Genomic DNA, 16,241 nt, shown 5'->3' with positions numbered 1-16,241 from the left:
GTGACAGTGAAGACTCCTTAGAATAACGTGTGCCCAAGTCTCGCCCTCCTGCAGTCTGACCCTCTGGTGACAAGAACGGGGCTGATTAGCGCTGACTGTGGGAGAGTGGGAGAGTTTCAAATTAGTGGTAAAATCGGGAAAGGCTATGGTCTTTTACATATATATACATATATATACATATATATGTATATATACATGCTTTCAGTAAAAAAAAAAAAAAAAAAAACGTGTTTGCAAACTACTTTCCGAGCGTTTTACCTTGACTGACAGGCGACCCGTCAGAGGCGCGCACCCAGCGCGGTTCCGGAGCAGCGTGTGCGAGAGGCGCGCGCAGCGAGCGTCTCGGCCAGCGTGCCAGAGGCAAGCGCTCCGCCGCGGTGGGCGGGGCCACCTGAGCCCGCCCCGCCCCCGCCCCAGGCTGAAAAGGCGCGGCCGAGGGCGGGCTCAGGCCGGCGGAGGCGGGGCCACGGGAGACGAGAGGCAGGCTGGGAGAGGGCCGCCATATTGGCGTCGGCCGCGCTGTATTGTCATAAATAGAGCCGGTTTTGTGGTGTTTTCACTGCTCGGTTGGGTGCCTCAGCAGTAGTGAGCGCGGAAGTGAGAGCGCGGAGCGAGCTCGGAGCGACGGGAGGAAAGCCGACAGAGGGAGAAAGGAAGAACAGGGACTCGGACTCCACCGCCAAAGACAGGGAGACGCAGGAAGCGATGAAAGAAATGTCTGCGTAAGTGGCGGGGGGCGGCGGTTGGCGGTGCGGAGGGAGAGGTGGGCTGGGGGGGCGGCCGGGCCGGCGGGGCGGGGGCAGCGGCGCGTGCTGGGCCCTGCCCCTCGAGCCCCGCCCGCCCGCCCGCCGCTCCGCGCCCCGGCGCTCTCCGTCCCGGCTCTCCGTCCCGGCTCGGACCGCTCCGCCCGGGCGCCCTCCCTGCAGCCGGCGCCTCACCTGGCCGCGGGTCCGGACCCGCCCGGGGGATGCGGGAGTCCCGGGCCGACCTCCGACCCGGACGGGGAGGGAGAGGGGGCGCAGGGAGCAACTGTCGGTCACTCCCGGCTCCCGTTTGCCTGCATTGGCGCAAACACCATCCCCCCTCTTACCCCCCCCCCCGGGCCTCCTCTCCTCCATGCCCGCCCGACCCCGCTGGGGTCGCGTCTCCCGGGAGGGAAAGGACCCTGCCCAGCCCACGGCTGGATGGCTGCTCGGTGATCAAGCCCAAGGTCTTCCTCGCGCATCTCAGCCTCCCCCCCCCTCCCGCCCGTCTACCCCCCCCCCCAATCGCTACCGTTCTCCCTAACACCCCCCCCCCCCCCCCGCTCACACTTGGATAAGTCCGGAACAGTTTCCGTGCTCGCTGAGAATTTGTTCGAGCCCAGCGTTCCGGTGTATTATTAAGAAATCATTTAAACCTACAGAAAAATGCGGAGAATGACAGATATTGCCGTTTGTGTAGCCACCACCCATTTCTGCCCAAGGATAACGTGGTGTCCGTGTTCCAAATACATCTCTCTCCTGTGGTCTCGTTCATTGGCCCCATCCAGAGGTCCCCACAGCCCTGAATTTGATTTGTATTGTTGCTGTGGGTGTTTTAGGCTATCATATGTGCCTCTGTCCACAACTGTCATCTGTGTGCTTGTTTTTAAACTTTCTCTAAGTCGTAATCACTTATTCCTAAATTGTATGTGCGGGTGCGCGCGCGCGCGCGCATACACACCCCCCAGTATTGGGAGTTGAATTCAGGGCCTCGGCGCGTCCCTACGCTTTTTCATTCAAGGCTGGTGCTATACCACTTGAGCCACAGTTACACTACCAACTTTTGGTGGTAAATTGGATGAGTCTTAATGGACTTTCCTGCTGGGGCAGGAAACCATGATCCTCAGATCTCAGACTCTTGCATATCTAGTATTACATGCAAGCAAGCAGAGACAACATACATCTCTGAGCTATGTCCATGGAGATGTTTTCAAATATAATTCATATTAACTAATAGGTTGTATCCCATTGTAGATATACACTCCAATTTAGTAGCTTAACTATTAGTGACAATTATGACCTCCAAAGAATGAGACAATCCATCGAGGCACGGTTAAAGATAACAAATTTATTCACCCTACACCAGAAAGGGGGCCTGTGACTACCTTGTCCTGGGCTAGATACCCAGAACCAAAAGCAGCCTCAACTACCAAACCTCCAAGCCTCTAATGGACAGCCCCGACCTTTATTAGTCTGCAAACCTCCAAACCTCAGACCTCCAAAGCTCCAAACCTCCAAAGAGGAAGGGTTTTCCTTTTCTTTCCTTCCTCTTCCGGCCTCTCCACAGGCCTTCCCTGCTGTGCTCCAGTAGGTGCCTCTCCACAGGCTTCTCTAGAGACCTCACCATAGACCTGCCCTGCTCTGCTCCAGTCACTCCTGACTTTCCCCTCCTGCTGTCTCTCTCTCTCTCCCCACCACCACCCCCTCTCTACACACTCCCTTATATATAAGCTGTGCCCTTCCCCCACTCTAACGGGTCAACTGCCTAACGGTTTTCAACCGCCATTCATGCCCCTCCCCCAAGATGTCCACTGTCCAATCACTTCTTGACAGCTCACCGTGTGGGGCTTGGTGCCTCACCCCCTCTAGTAGCCGGGTCTACAGGGCCCGGGTGGTTGTTACATGACTATCTTATTTATTTATTTACTTCAAAATGTTTAGTTTTAGCACTTGACAGTGAACATTCTTTTATAGCACTACTCGATAGATTTTCTCTATTAGTGAAATTGGTGGGTTGAAGGGAAAGGGGGATATGTTGTTTGCTCCCCCTCTGCCCCAAGTAGATGATAATGTTCAGAACCCTAGATTTGAGGACCAGCAAGGACTTACAGATAGCCAACTTTCTGAGAGAAGAAATTGAGACAAGGCTTGTCAGAACTGAAATAGTTGGACTAGTGGGAAGAGGTTTTAGAGTTCCAAATTGGGCTTTTTCTCAGGTTCTTACCTGTAGCATAACTAGCAGTTGAGAATTTATCTCTCATTGGGCTTTTTTTTTTTTTGAGATTTTTATGTAATCAATTGAATGATTTTATATCATGTATGGACATGCACATGGACAAACAATACTCAGGAATATAAAGCCACATCTTTTTCTTTTTTTCTGTTTACCTTTGTGTGTGTGTGTGTGTGTGTGAAAATACCGTACAGCGTAAAGCCACATCTTTAAGAAAAATACAACTTAAAATGACTAATTGAAGTTTTGTTTGTTCCACAGCAAAATAAATATTGGAGAGAAAATAACTATTCCTGATACTCTTTCTCCTTTTGTTTCTTTGAATCGTTTTAGAAGACATAAGGTTATTTTGTCTTCTCTTTGAGTCTCTGTCCTTACCTAATGATTAACTAAAATGTCTTAGTTTGTGAACTTAGTAATGCAAAAGCTAGTGTGAGATTTAAGGTTTTTTGGTACTAAGAATCAAAAATGTGGGGCCGGGAAGTTGGCTTAGTGGTAGAGTGCTTGCCTCACATGCACGAAGACCTGGGTTCCATTCCTCAGTTAACACATAAGCAGAAAAAGGCCAGAAGTGGCACTGTGGCTCAAGTGGTAGGGTGCTAGCCTTGAGCTGAAGAGCTGAGGGACAGCACTCAGGCCCAGAGTTCAGCTCCCATGACCAACTACAACAACAACAAAAACAAAAAAAAACAACAAAAAAGAGAAACATGCTAGGCAAACCATATGCCACTGAACGATATCCTCAGCTCCCAGTGCTTTTGACAAGTTAAAAATCTCAGTCTGGCACTGGTGGCTCATACCTGTAATCCTAGCTACTCAGGAGGCTGAGATCTGAGGATCACCATTCAAAGCCAGCCTGGGCAGGAAAGTCCATGAAACTCTTTATGCAATGGCTCAAGTGGTAGAGTGCTAGCTTTGAGCTGAAAGACAGTGTTCAGGCCCAGAGTTCAAGCCCCATGACTGACAAAAAAAAAAACTCAGCCAGGCAGGCGACTCAGGCCTGTAATCGTGTAATCCTAGCTATTCAGGAGGCTGAGATCTGAGGATCAAGGTTCAAAGCTAGTCCTGGCAGGAAAGACATTGAGACTCTTATCTCCAATAAACCACTCAGAAAACCAGAAGTGAAGTGGTGCTGTGGCTGAAGTGGTAGAGTGCTAGCCTTGAGCTAAAGAGCTGAGGGACAATGTCCAGGCCCAGAATTCAAGCCCCATGACTGCCCCCCCCTCCAAAAAAAAACCAAAAACAAAACCTCAGACATTTGTTGGGAACACTCAGCATCTTCACTATTTTGAAGTACACAGTTTTTGACAATTACAATTAGACTGCTATAGAATAAAATATAAGTTAGTCCTCCAATCTCACCCCTTCACCAATTAACTTGTTTGTTTTCAAATGAGATAGGATCTCACTGTGTAACCAAGGCTACCCTTGACCCTCTGGATTCTCTTAACATCAACCTCCTAAGTGGCTGGGATTATGGGCATGACTGCCATGCCTGGCCTTTTAACCTTCCTGTCTCCATCTCTCTGCACTTTTAAAAAATAAGGCTAATTTATTCAAGTTAAAAGACTGCATTTCAATATCTTAATACTGCTGGTGTTAAAGGCCCTTCATAAAAATATTACTAAGATATATAGTAGAGTTTGTAGGTTAGTGTATATGCTTGTTTTAACTGTACTTGCATAGCAAAATAAAATTTTACCAGATCTTGTTCCCAAAATTTACTTTGAAATGATTATCTATATAAACCCCAAGGCTCAGAAATTTTGTTGCACATTATTCAAGACTGCTGTCTAGGGACTGTAGCAGGTAGGTCACTTGTATCCTGTAAAAGGTTGCCATTTAGAGTTTAAAAAATGTAATTATTCATTTTGAAAATTATGTATGAGTATAGGTCTAAAATGAAGAGAACAATTAAGTAGAACCACAAAATATTAGGACTAGAGGCTGGGAAGGTGGCTCAGTGGTAGAGCACTTGCCTTGCATGCTCAAGGTCCTGGGTTCGATTCCTCAGCACCACATAAGAAAAAAGCCGGAAGTGGCACTGTGGCTCAAGTGGTAGAGTGCTAGCCTTGAGCTGAAGAGCTGAGGGACAGCGCCCAGGCCTAGAGTTCAGGCCCCACGACCGGACCCAAAAAAAAAAAAAAATATATATATATATATATATATTAGGACTAACGGGATGCCAGTGGCTCACACCTGTAATTCTAGCTACTCAGGAGGATCATAATTTGAATCTAGCCTGGGCAGAAAGGTCCAGGAGACTGGTATCTCCAGCTAACCACACACACAAAAGTAGGAAGTGGAGCTTAAATGGTAGAGCACTAGTCTTGAGCACAAAAAAGCTTGGAGACAGAGTCTTAAGTCACAGACCAGCAAAAAGAAATAGGACTAGACATTCTTCTCAAACAAAAGGTGTTAATATAGGTTTCCCAAAGACATAATCTAGTTTGTGTTTACTTTTTAAAAGCCAAATTATATAACAAGGGCTTTTTGATGGATGTTTGTTCCTTTATTGGGAGAAAAGAAAGCATTGTTTTTACATAAGTTTTGTTCAGGTTTTTAACTGCTTTCCAAAGATTTTAACATCTTAAGTCTGCAGGGTATACTGGGGTTACCCTGTCACAAATCCCATTCAGGCTCTGAACATTTGAACTGAGTAGTGTTAGTGCTTTTGAATGAGTAGTATTGAGTAGTATTGGTACAGTTAGCTTGATGCCAACATATGCTGCTTTGGGCTTGAAAAGACATCCTAAACATGAAAACTAGAGATAAGATGAATACCTCTTCATAAACATAGATACAGAATACTTAGTTTTCTTTTTTTTTTTTTGAAGTGCCTGTCTTGCCTGTTAGTACAACAAAGTAGTTCAGATAAAATGAATAGAATGAGAGAGCAATACATTAGTATGATATAATACTTCTTTTTCTGCTGTTCTCTTTTTCTTGGACAGAAATACCATGCTGGACAGCCAGCGTCAACAAAAGCATTATGGAATAACTTCTCCAATAAGTTTGGCATGTCCTAAAGAAATTGACCATATTTACACACAGAAATTAATTGATGCCATGAAACCATTTGGAGTGTTTGAAGATGAGGAAGAATTGAACCACAGGTAAGTCATTGAAAACTGTCAACTGTTGAACATTAATTCAATACACACACGCGCGCGTGTGTGTGTGTATTGCGAGCCCACTGTGTCCCTGTCTAGAATGCAGCAGTGACAAAAAGAGTTCTTCAAAAAAGGTCTCATATAAAAATAACGTTTATTTGGGTACCAGGGGTTTACACCTATAATCCTAGCTACTCAGAAGGCTGAGATCAAGGATGGCAGTTCGAAGCCAGTCTAGGCAGAAAAGTGAGATTCTTGCCTCCAGTTAACCAGCAAAAAGCTGGAAGTGGAGCTGTGACTCAAGTAGTAGAGTGCTGGCCTTGAGTTTAAAAGCTCAGGAACAACACCCAGGCCCTGAATCAAAAAGGAAAAAGAAAAGAAAATGACATTTGCTGGGCACCAGTGGCTCATACTAGTTAGGATTATAATCCTTGCAATTTGGGAGACTGAGAATAGGAGAATCAGTTTGAGAATGGCCTGAACATAAGAGTTCACAAGACTTCAATCTATAGTTGGGCAATGATGGTATATGTCTGTCATGCTAAGCTAGAGGGAGTGGGAGATTCCAGGCCAGCCCAGGCAGAAAAGTCTGCAAGACTTCGTCTCAATGGAAGGCATGTTGTTGTATGCCTGTCATCCTGAGGACAATGGAATTCTAAAATAGAAATATCTCAGTCCAGATCCTTAGCTGTACAAAAATGGTAGGAGGCATGGCTTAGCAGTAGTGGACCTGCCTAGCAAACATGAGGCTCTGAATTCAAACCCTTGTACTGAAACACACACACACACCCAAAAGAGACATTTAAGGTGAGTGATAAAATTGCGCACACACACGCATACACCCAAAAGAGACATTTAAGGTGAGTGATGAAATTGTGTGGATATTTAAAGAATTTTCTGTTCCGTAAGCCTGAGGGAGAGTGTAATTGGTATGATTGAGTATATAGGAAGATATCTTGGTTGTCTGAAGCAGAGCAAGTGAGGGCAATTTGGGCTTAGTGAGGTCAGAAGGAGCTTGGCACAAGGGCACTTAGGACTTTGTAAGACATCATAGAAGTTTTGGAAAAAAAGTTGTTATTAGGGGTTTGAATAAAAGATTGACAAGATCTGACTTATGTTTCAACATAGTAACTGTGGCTCCTGTATTGGGAATAGTCTGTAAGAAAAACTACTATAATGACCCAAGGAGGAAATGATGGTGTCTGGAACCTGGAGAAAGGCAATGAAGGTGATAAGTGGTAGTAAATTCCAGATATGTTTTAATGGTAGGGTTGTTCAGAAGGTATGATCTAGGTATGTTTTAGAGGTAGTGTGTTTCTTACTAGAAATGTAAGAAAAAAAAATTGGGGAAGGTGATACTAAGCATTTAATCACATCACTTTTGAAAGATGGAATTCCATTTTCTGGGAAAGATGGAAGAGAACTAAGTTTAGAAAGAAGTTCAATTGTGCATGCTGTTTTTGAGCTACCTAAACCATATATTTTTTTTTTTTTCTTGTCTGTGTGAGTACGAGGCTTGAACTCAGAACCTGGGCACTGAGGCTGAGCTTTTTCTTGCGCAAAGCTGGCATACTACCATTTTTGCCTAAGTTCTACTTTGGGCTTTTTAGTGGTAAATTGGAGATTGGAGTCTGAGTGGACTTTCCTGCCCCAGTTGGTTTTGTACTGTGATCCTCTGATCTCAGTTTACTGACATTACAGGCATGAGCCACCAGCACCCAGCTGGGTTTCATCATCGTCACTTTCATCATCATCATCATCATTGTTGTTGTTTGTTTTTAATGTGATTCTTTATACAGTGAATTGCAATATGTTGTAATAATACAGAATTCTGAACTAGTTAAGTAATATTTAATAAAAATTAACCAATAATTTACCCATTTTAATTATCCAAAAACCTATGACTATCAATAAGAAAATGCTAGCCTTAACACCACATTGAATTGAAAAAATTGTGTAGTAAAAAAGTTGACAATTCACTTGGCATTTACAGTCCCATTGAAAGTAACTTCATGTATTGTAACTTGTATTAAATTTCTTAAGTTGTGAAAATAGCTTTAAGATCATAGTAGTATCATCTTGTTTACCATCCTCTACACTCTTAAGGTGCCAAAGGATGTCAAAGATGTTGCTGTGTATCAACAGATATCATTAGCACATATATAATATGCTTTTATCCCAGCACCAATATAAAGGTACTGTCTGCATATTTAAGTTTAAATCTAAAGTTTTACTTTTTTTTAATTATAGGCTTGTTGTTCTTGGTAAATTGAATAACTTAGTAAAAGAATGGATTTCTGATGTCAGTGAGAGTAAGGTAAGACTGAACTACATGAAATTTTGTGTTTTCTTGTATTCATCTAAGCAACAAGTTATAAGAATGGACGATTATCTGAAATACCTTAAAACTCAACTCTGGATATGTGTTTATCAAGTTAACACTTCATGCATATATATATCTGTATTCATATTTACTTCTTTGGTGGAATGCTTTTATTCATGTTTACAAAAGGGTGTTATTCATTTTCTTGATGCACTTACCTTTTTTGCAGAATAATAGGGTGTACAGCTTGGTTACCAAATGAAATATATAGGTTCAATCCTTAGATTTATTTTTTATTTTACTTATTTATTTTTTTCGGTGCTGGTACTGGGGCTTGAATTCTGGGCCTGAGCTCTGTGCCTGAACAACTTTTTCTCAAGGTTAGCACTTCAGCAACAGTGCCACTTTGGCTTTTTCTGAGTAGTTTATTGAAGATAAGAGTCTCATGGACTTTCCTGCCGGGGCTGGCTTGATACCGGGCTGGCTTGATACCGTGATCCTCAGATCTCAGATTCCTGAGTAGCTAGGATTACAAATGTGAGCCACTAGCACCTAGCTTGATTTTGATTTTGATTTTGATTTTGATACCTATTGTCAGGATCTGTAGTTCCTTTAAGTTACTTATTTTGAGCTATAATTTCATGGCTGTCTGTTAGTTTTATAATAAATAAAAAATTTTATAATAAAGAACATTGAACCAATACAAACAACTCCTCAGTTCTCTGATATATTTAGGAATGAACTGTTTCAAACAATTTAATATCTAAATAGATAAAGATTTACTCCAGGCATAGCCAATTATAGCTGCAAATCCATATAAAAGTCTTCTTTGTCCTATATGTAGTAAAGTTAAAATGTTAAATACTAAGATATTTTAGTTGCAAAGCCAGATTTCACACTTCTTATGAAGTATCTGATCTGGCAACATTAGGTTTGCTTTTGTACACAGCAGAAAGAAGTTTGAATGCCCTCCTGTGCCTCATATAGCCCCCACCACTCTCAATTCTCTCTGACATGGTAAAAATCATTTTTGTTAACTATCACGTAGAACCTGTTATTATTATATTATTATATCCTGTGATTCAGCATATTACTTTAAAATACATCTTGCAAGGATCATATCTTTCAAAATAGAATGAAAGCCAAGAGTTGTTTTTTTTAAGGCCCTAGCTCCTGCTTTTTGTTTATGTTAATCATCAGTAAATTTTCTCTTTTCTGCCTATAAAATTTGTTACTCCTGAAACATTAATATTCATTAGACAAAAGTAGCATGGTTTATTCCCATTAATCATCAGTTATTCTGCAGAACTTTTTGTTGGGTATTATAGGGAAATAGAGAGTAATAGGAGATAAATTTCTTACCTTTGAGCAATTTAAATAGGTTGAAGAACTGCAACATAGTTTAAAATGTAGGTATACATGTAGCGTAAAAGAATTTAAAGATTATAATGGTAGAAGAGGACAGGAAAAAGAATTTAAAGATTATAATGGTAGAAGAGGACAGGAAAAAGAGCTACAAAGTAAGAATAATCAGAGGTGGTTTGATGGAAGAGCCTGAACTTAAAGTGAATTTTGGAAAATGGATAATATTACAATGAGAATGAACAAATGTTTGAAGCAGACACACAGAAAATGCAATGGAAAGGAAATTGGATTATGAAAAATTGGTGGTTTGAGCTTCAGATTTTTTTCAATAGTAAGCCCCCAAATTCATACTATCCATATAGTTTGTTTTTTAATGAACCCTGGTAAGTATAATCCTTACTTTTATGGGTTTGATTTTAATAAAGTATGTTCTTTTGTCATGTGGGGTTGAGGATGAACTGTCAAGTTTTGAAAAGAGTAGCTGTATAATAGAATAATTCAGTAATGAGAGTTTTGTTTTAGAAACTAAGTTGAAAGCTCACTGGTTTTGTAGTTAGAGTTCCTCAGTTACACTTCAAGGCAATAAAACAAAAGATAGACTAAAAGTTGGACCAAGTGATTTTTAAAAAAATGCTTGAAGATAGAGAGGTGGGCATGTATCATGGGCATGAGTTTGTTTTATCTTCCCTCTAGAAACAGCCTCTTTATTTCAAGTCGCAACTGAAAGAGCCTTAAAGTACTTTTATAAATCTCATCAAGATTAACAAGTGTGCCACAAATTATGTAACAAAATTCAGTTAGCATTAGGTGCTTTTCACACAAGATAACTTGAATAATTAACTTTTGCCTAACTTTTTTTTTAGAATCTTCCACCTTCTGTTGTAGCCACTGTGGGTGGTAAAATTTTCACATTTGGATCCTACAGACTGGGAGTACACACCAAAGGTAACTGCTATTCTATTATGTTTAGTAATTAGAATTTCCAATAAACTCATAATGTTGTTCACAGTTAGAAAATATAGGGGAGAAAACCCCATTATCTTTCTGTTAAAAGCTAATCATTATCTGTAATAATTATCTTTCTATAATTATTCATAATAATTATCATAATCATTCTATAATCTTTCATAATCATTATCTTTCTATTAAGAGCTAATCATTGTTAACATTTTCTTATACTTACCTTTCATATTTTGTTCTATTTGTGTTTAAAGTAAACTTTGATGAAATATGATACATAATACTCTTTTAATGAGATATAGTTTGATTTGTAGGAGCTGACATTGATGCACTGTGTGTAGCTCCAAGACATGTGGAAAGATCTGATTTTTTTCAGTCTTTTTTTGAAAAACTGAAGCATCAAGATGGGATTAGAAACCTAAGAGTAAGTATCCTTAAGCATTTAATATTTTGAACTTTGTAACAAATAACTCTAGAAGCTAGGGCTTGAGATTATTGAAATACCTCTTAAGAAGCTATATCATCCAGATGCATTAGCTTAAGCATGTCTGTCACCTAGCTATTAGGGAGGCAGAGATCAGAGAAAGCATCAAGATTCAGTCAATTAAGTATGAAAGTTTTTAAGACTTCTTCCCAACCAGTGATTGAGTATGGATAATATGTGCCTGTCATATGTGCCAAGCCACGGAGAAGCACAGTGGCTGGTCACAATGGCACTCATCTGTGATCCTAGCAACAAAAGGAAGCATATATAGGAGCCTCATCATCTAGCCTGGGCATAAAACAAGATTCTATCTCAAAAATAACCAACACAAAAAACGATATGGAAACTGGATCACATGGTAGAGCATTAGCCTTGAGTTAAAAAGCGAAGGGATAGTGCCCAGGCTCTGAGTCAAGCCTTAAAATCTATACTTTTTTTTTTAAATAAGTTTTTTATTGTGAGAATACTGTACAGAGGAGGGGTTACAGTTACATGAGCTAAAAATCTATACTTTTAGTCTTAATCCTTTTTACCTGTCTCTCTCAGACTCAGTTTCCTTATCTATAACTAGAAGTGTGGTGATAATTTCTTTAAGGTTTTAAAAAAATTTTAATCTGGGGGCTGGGAAGGTGGCTCAGTGGTAAAGTGCTTGCCTTGCATGCATGAGGCCCTGGGTTCAATTCCTCAGCACCACATAAACAGAAAAAGGCGGAAGTGGTGCTGTGGCTTAAGTGGTAGAGCTCTAGCCTTGAGCTGAAGAGCTGAGGGACAGCGTTCAGGCCCAGAGTTCAAGTCCCACAACCAACAAAAAAAAAAAATTTTTTTTTAATCTGAATTGCTAATATGTATCAACTTGTGAATACTATATATACATATATATATATATATATATATATAGTTTGTGTGTATACATATATGCACACATACATATCTATACACATACACATATATATACATATATGTATGTATCCCTCCATTCATTAGATAAAATTTCAGTATCAATAATTTGTTGAGTAGTGAACTTAGTTTTTCAAATATTTTTTGATAGATTAGTCATGAGTACTATTGTCTTTAATTTTTATACCCATGTTAATTGTGATATCAGTTTTATGTACCTAGATGATAGCAATTCTGCCTTCCAGTTTCCAACAAAATATTTTAGGATGTCAAGATAACTACTGTCGTAGTTACTTTGTATTTTTTGACTAATTAAGATTACAAAATTAAGCGCCTTATCCTAAAAATGTTGACATTTTCACTTTTTATTGAGTTAAAATATATACTGGAACAAGTATATTCACATTGTTTGTAGTTAGGCAATAATTGTAATAATTGTTTCCCTCTTTCACAGGCTGTTGAAGATGCTTTTGTACCTGTTATAAAATTTGAATTTGATGGTATTGAAGTAAGTGCTAATATTTTTCTGACTTTACAGTTAAAATAATAGATCTGTAAGTTATTTTCAATTTAAACTAGCTTTAACATAGGATTTTCTTTTGGTTGGTGCTGGTGTTGTAATATTCTTCATATGTGGTCTCATTATGTTTTCTTGAACTCAATTCTCTTGCCTCAGCCTCCTGAGTGCTGGAATAGGCTTGTAACACCTTGCCCAGTGCTAGGCACATAATTTAAAGAATTAAATAGTAATCTGTAAATAGTCTTTCATCTTCTCTTTTCTTATTTCTGTGAATGTTTTACCATGAAAAATGAACCATCTCATCCTTCCCTTCATGATTTTTATCTGTACCTTTCTCATTTCCATGATCTCCTAAAAGTACTTTTTATTGGAGTAATATTTTATATTTACAGTATTATGGTCTTATAAATAGTATTTTTATTGGAGTAATGGACCATATTAAGTAGTATTAAAAGCTGAGCACTAAGTATAATAATCATTTTTTGCTATGTGACATTGTTTCCTTGGAAATTAATATTTTGTTTTCTGCAATTTTGTTTTTGTGTGTGTGTGTGTGTGTGTGTATATGCCAGTACTGGAGCCTTGAACTCAGATCCTAGGCACTGTCCCTTAGTATTTTTGTTCAAGGTTGGTGCTCTGCCACTTGAGCCACAGTTCCACTCTGATTTTTATTTGGGGGGCCCAGTCCTGGGGCCTGAACTCTGGGCCTGGGAGCTGTCCCTCAGCTCATCAGCTCAAGGCTAGTGCTCTACCACTTGAACCACAATGCCACTTCCGGGTTTTTTTCCCCTGTTTATGTGGTGCTGAGGAATCGAACCCAGGGCCTCAAACATGCAAGGCAAGCACTCTACCACTGAGCCACCACCTTCCCAGCCCCAACTCTGATTTTTTTTTTTTAACTGTTAACTGGAGATGAGTCTCTCAGAGCTTCCTATGTGGTCGCTTTGAACCCAATTCTCAAAATTTAGTCTCCCAAGCAGCTAGAAGCCATTGGTGTCTAGCATATTTGTTTGGTTTTTATATGTTTAGATTCATAGCTAAATTATATCATTATCATCTTGGAAAAAAAACATTACTGAATCTCTGTTTCAGTCCAAGCTGATCATGGTGTATATACCTGTCATTTTAACATCTTCATTGACTATCATCTTGGAATTTTTTTTTCCTTCTCTCTAGAATTTTCTTCTTAATTTACTTGCTTAAAATTTTTAAATTTTTGTGAGCTCATGCACTGAGTCCCTGAAAACTGGCTCTTTTCTCTCTTTTTTTCTTTTCTTTCCTTTCCTTTTTAAAATCTGGCATGTTTACAAGAGTCTTATTTTGGTCTTACACAAAATTTGTAATTTGGCTGAGAATGACATTCTAGGTAGAAATGATTTTTCTCAGAACTTAAAGGCCTTTCATTGGCATTTCGTTTCTGTGTTGCACTGAGAAAGCATGATGCCATTTTGATTTCTCATTCTTTATGAAAAATTTTGTCTCTGAGGGCTTACTCAATATTTTTGTCTTCATAGTTATAAAATTCATGATAATAATATATTGGATATATATCAGTCCAGTCAGTGAGTGTGCTAGTTTGTCCCTCAGTTGTTGGAACTTATGATTGAGTTCTATTTGATTTCCTGCCTTTGTTTTCTTTCTCTCTTTTTTTCCCCTAGAAATACAACATTTGTGTGTTGGGTCTCCAGAAAATAGTCTTTTTGCTTTGCTTGTTTTAAATTTCATCCTACTTATTAAGCATTATCTTTATAGTTTTGTGATGCACTTTGGTCTTACATAGTTTGGTTTTTTCGTTTATGTTATCATTTTTAATTTCTGACGAATTCTTTTTTTTGTGTGTGTGTGTGTTTACATTTATATTTTTCCCCATTCAATACTTTTGGCTGAAATACATTAATATATTATTTTGCCTTTTTTATCTTCCCCTCTTATTATGAAACCTTCCTGTCACTCAAGCCAAACTTCCATTCCTTTACTAATACCCCACCTCCAGTTGTCATTTTGCTGTGGAATTTTATCTTCTTCATTAGAGTTCTCTTTTAAAATTTCAGTTCATCATAAATCTGGCATGTGAGGTTTTAATTGCTCTGTCACAGTTTTCTGTTCTTCAGTCAATGGTGACAACTCCAGGTCTGTATGCTTTTGTAGTTCTTGTATCATGGTCATGGTCTTATTCAAAGTAGTACAAATGTGGCTCTTAGTCTCTTTCTGCTCAACAATGACTGGCTTAAAACGTGCATACAAGGTTTGATATCGAGACTTTAAGGCTGTCAATTCCTTTAAAGTGTAACTGGATTTTTCTTGCCTGCTGAATCAGGGTGATTAGCCTTGATTTCATATTCCAGCCTGTACTGAATGTAATCCAGGTCAGAATCAGCTTTCTGGAACATGAGTTCCAGCTTATCGACCTCCGCCTCCATGTTGAATAGTTCACATTCCTCAGTGATGAATTCTTTTTTAAATGATTCTTCTTATTTATTCATAGCTGCTGTCCTTCCTGAATAAGATATTTTTTTAAACCTCTTAGGTCTGCTGGGTCTGTTGTAATCTCTTGTCCTATCTACTTTGAAGCTTTGATAACTTTAGCTGTTGTCTCATTATATCACTTTACCTTCAAGGCAAAGTAAAGCAGAACCAAAAAAATTCCAAAATATTCCTGGTATTTTAGTTGGGTTTCAAGAGAGTGAATGTTAATGTATGTTGAATTTTTCATATTCTAGAAATATAAGGTTTTGATACCTTGGAGAACAGTTATATGACAATTATGGTTTCAGATTAGGCACATTTCAAATAAACATTCTGAAAATTTAACATTAAAAAAATAAGGCTTTGATGGTTTTGCTTTTTGTTTAGTTTGGAGGGGCATATATACTAAAATCAAAATGTTTTCCTTAATTTGAAAATTACCTTAAAACATTTTACTGGCTTTCCCACATGTAATTGCCTTCAGACAGTCCTTTTGCAGTTTTTAGTTCTTCTCAAATCAATTAGAACTTTTCATATTTTTGAGATAGAATTGGGGAAGATTGACTAGAAGGAGAAAATGTAATTCTTTTCTTTTTTTTTCTTTTTTTTAACCTACTCCAAAGATTGATCTCGTCTTTGCAAGACTGGCAATACAAACTATATCAGATAATTTAGATCTAAGAGATGACTCTCGCCTCAGAAGCCTTGATATAAGGTGTATTCGCAGCTTAAATGGTAAGCTTCTAAAATGAAATATTAGGTATCTCCTTGAAAAGAATTAGACAAGTAGGACTCTTTTTGCAAAACTATTAATGGACTTTTGGGGGGAATTAACTCAAAAAATGATGTTGGCTGCATACGTAGTTCAGTGGTGGAATAAGAGAGAGCTTGTGTTTAATTCTCAGAAATAAAAAGATACATTTTTCTTGGTACGTTTTTCTTTTCTTTACAGTCCTCAGTCTCTGCCTTTATATAAATTTGCATTTTCTAGACATTCCATATAAATATGTGGTCACTTTTGCCTTTCTTTTTTCTTTTTTTGGGGGGTCTGGTTGTGGGGCCTGAACTCTGGGCCTGGGTGCTGTCCCTCAGCTCTTCAGTTCAAGGCTAGCGCTCTACCACTTGAGCCACAGCGCC

At 39.2% G+C, this 16,241-nt stretch overlaps 1 protein-coding gene and 1 pseudogene across 6 annotated transcripts in view; one reads left to right on the top strand and one right to left on the bottom strand.

The window, feature by feature from the left end:
- Positions 1-500: 500 nt before the first annotated feature.
- Positions 501-16,241, top strand: part of LOC138835952 (poly(A) polymerase gamma) — a 52,924-nt gene continuing 37,183 nt past the window's right edge. For all 6 annotated transcript variants that reach the window (XR_011374812.1, XR_011374814.1, XR_011374815.1 and 3 more), the window contains exons 1-7: positions 501-722; positions 5,931-6,092; positions 8,340-8,406; positions 10,641-10,722; positions 11,052-11,161; positions 12,573-12,626; positions 15,728-15,839. Coding sequence is in view for 2 of the 6 variants with exons in the window: in XM_070034536.1 (XP_069890637.1) it covers positions 706-722; positions 5,931-6,092; positions 8,340-8,406; positions 10,641-10,722; positions 11,052-11,161; positions 12,573-12,626; positions 15,728-15,839 (604 nt within the window). In the remaining 4 variants the exon portion in view is untranslated. The remainder of the gene's footprint in view (positions 723-5,930; positions 6,093-8,339; positions 8,407-10,640; positions 10,723-11,051; positions 11,162-12,572; positions 12,627-15,727; positions 15,840-16,241) is intronic.
- LOC138835931 (SKA complex subunit 2-like) lies at positions 14,614-15,075 on the bottom strand (annotated as a pseudogene).

This window comes from Dipodomys merriami, unplaced genomic scaffold (genome assembly GCF_024711535.1).
Source record: "Dipodomys merriami isolate MVZ:Mamm:240054 unplaced genomic scaffold, mDipMer1.0.p SCAF_242, whole genome shotgun sequence".
NCBI lineage: Eukaryota > Metazoa > Chordata > Mammalia > Rodentia > Heteromyidae > Dipodomys > Dipodomys merriami.
Note: the sequence above shows the minus strand (reverse complement) of the source record. Positions and strands in the feature narration are given on the sequence as shown.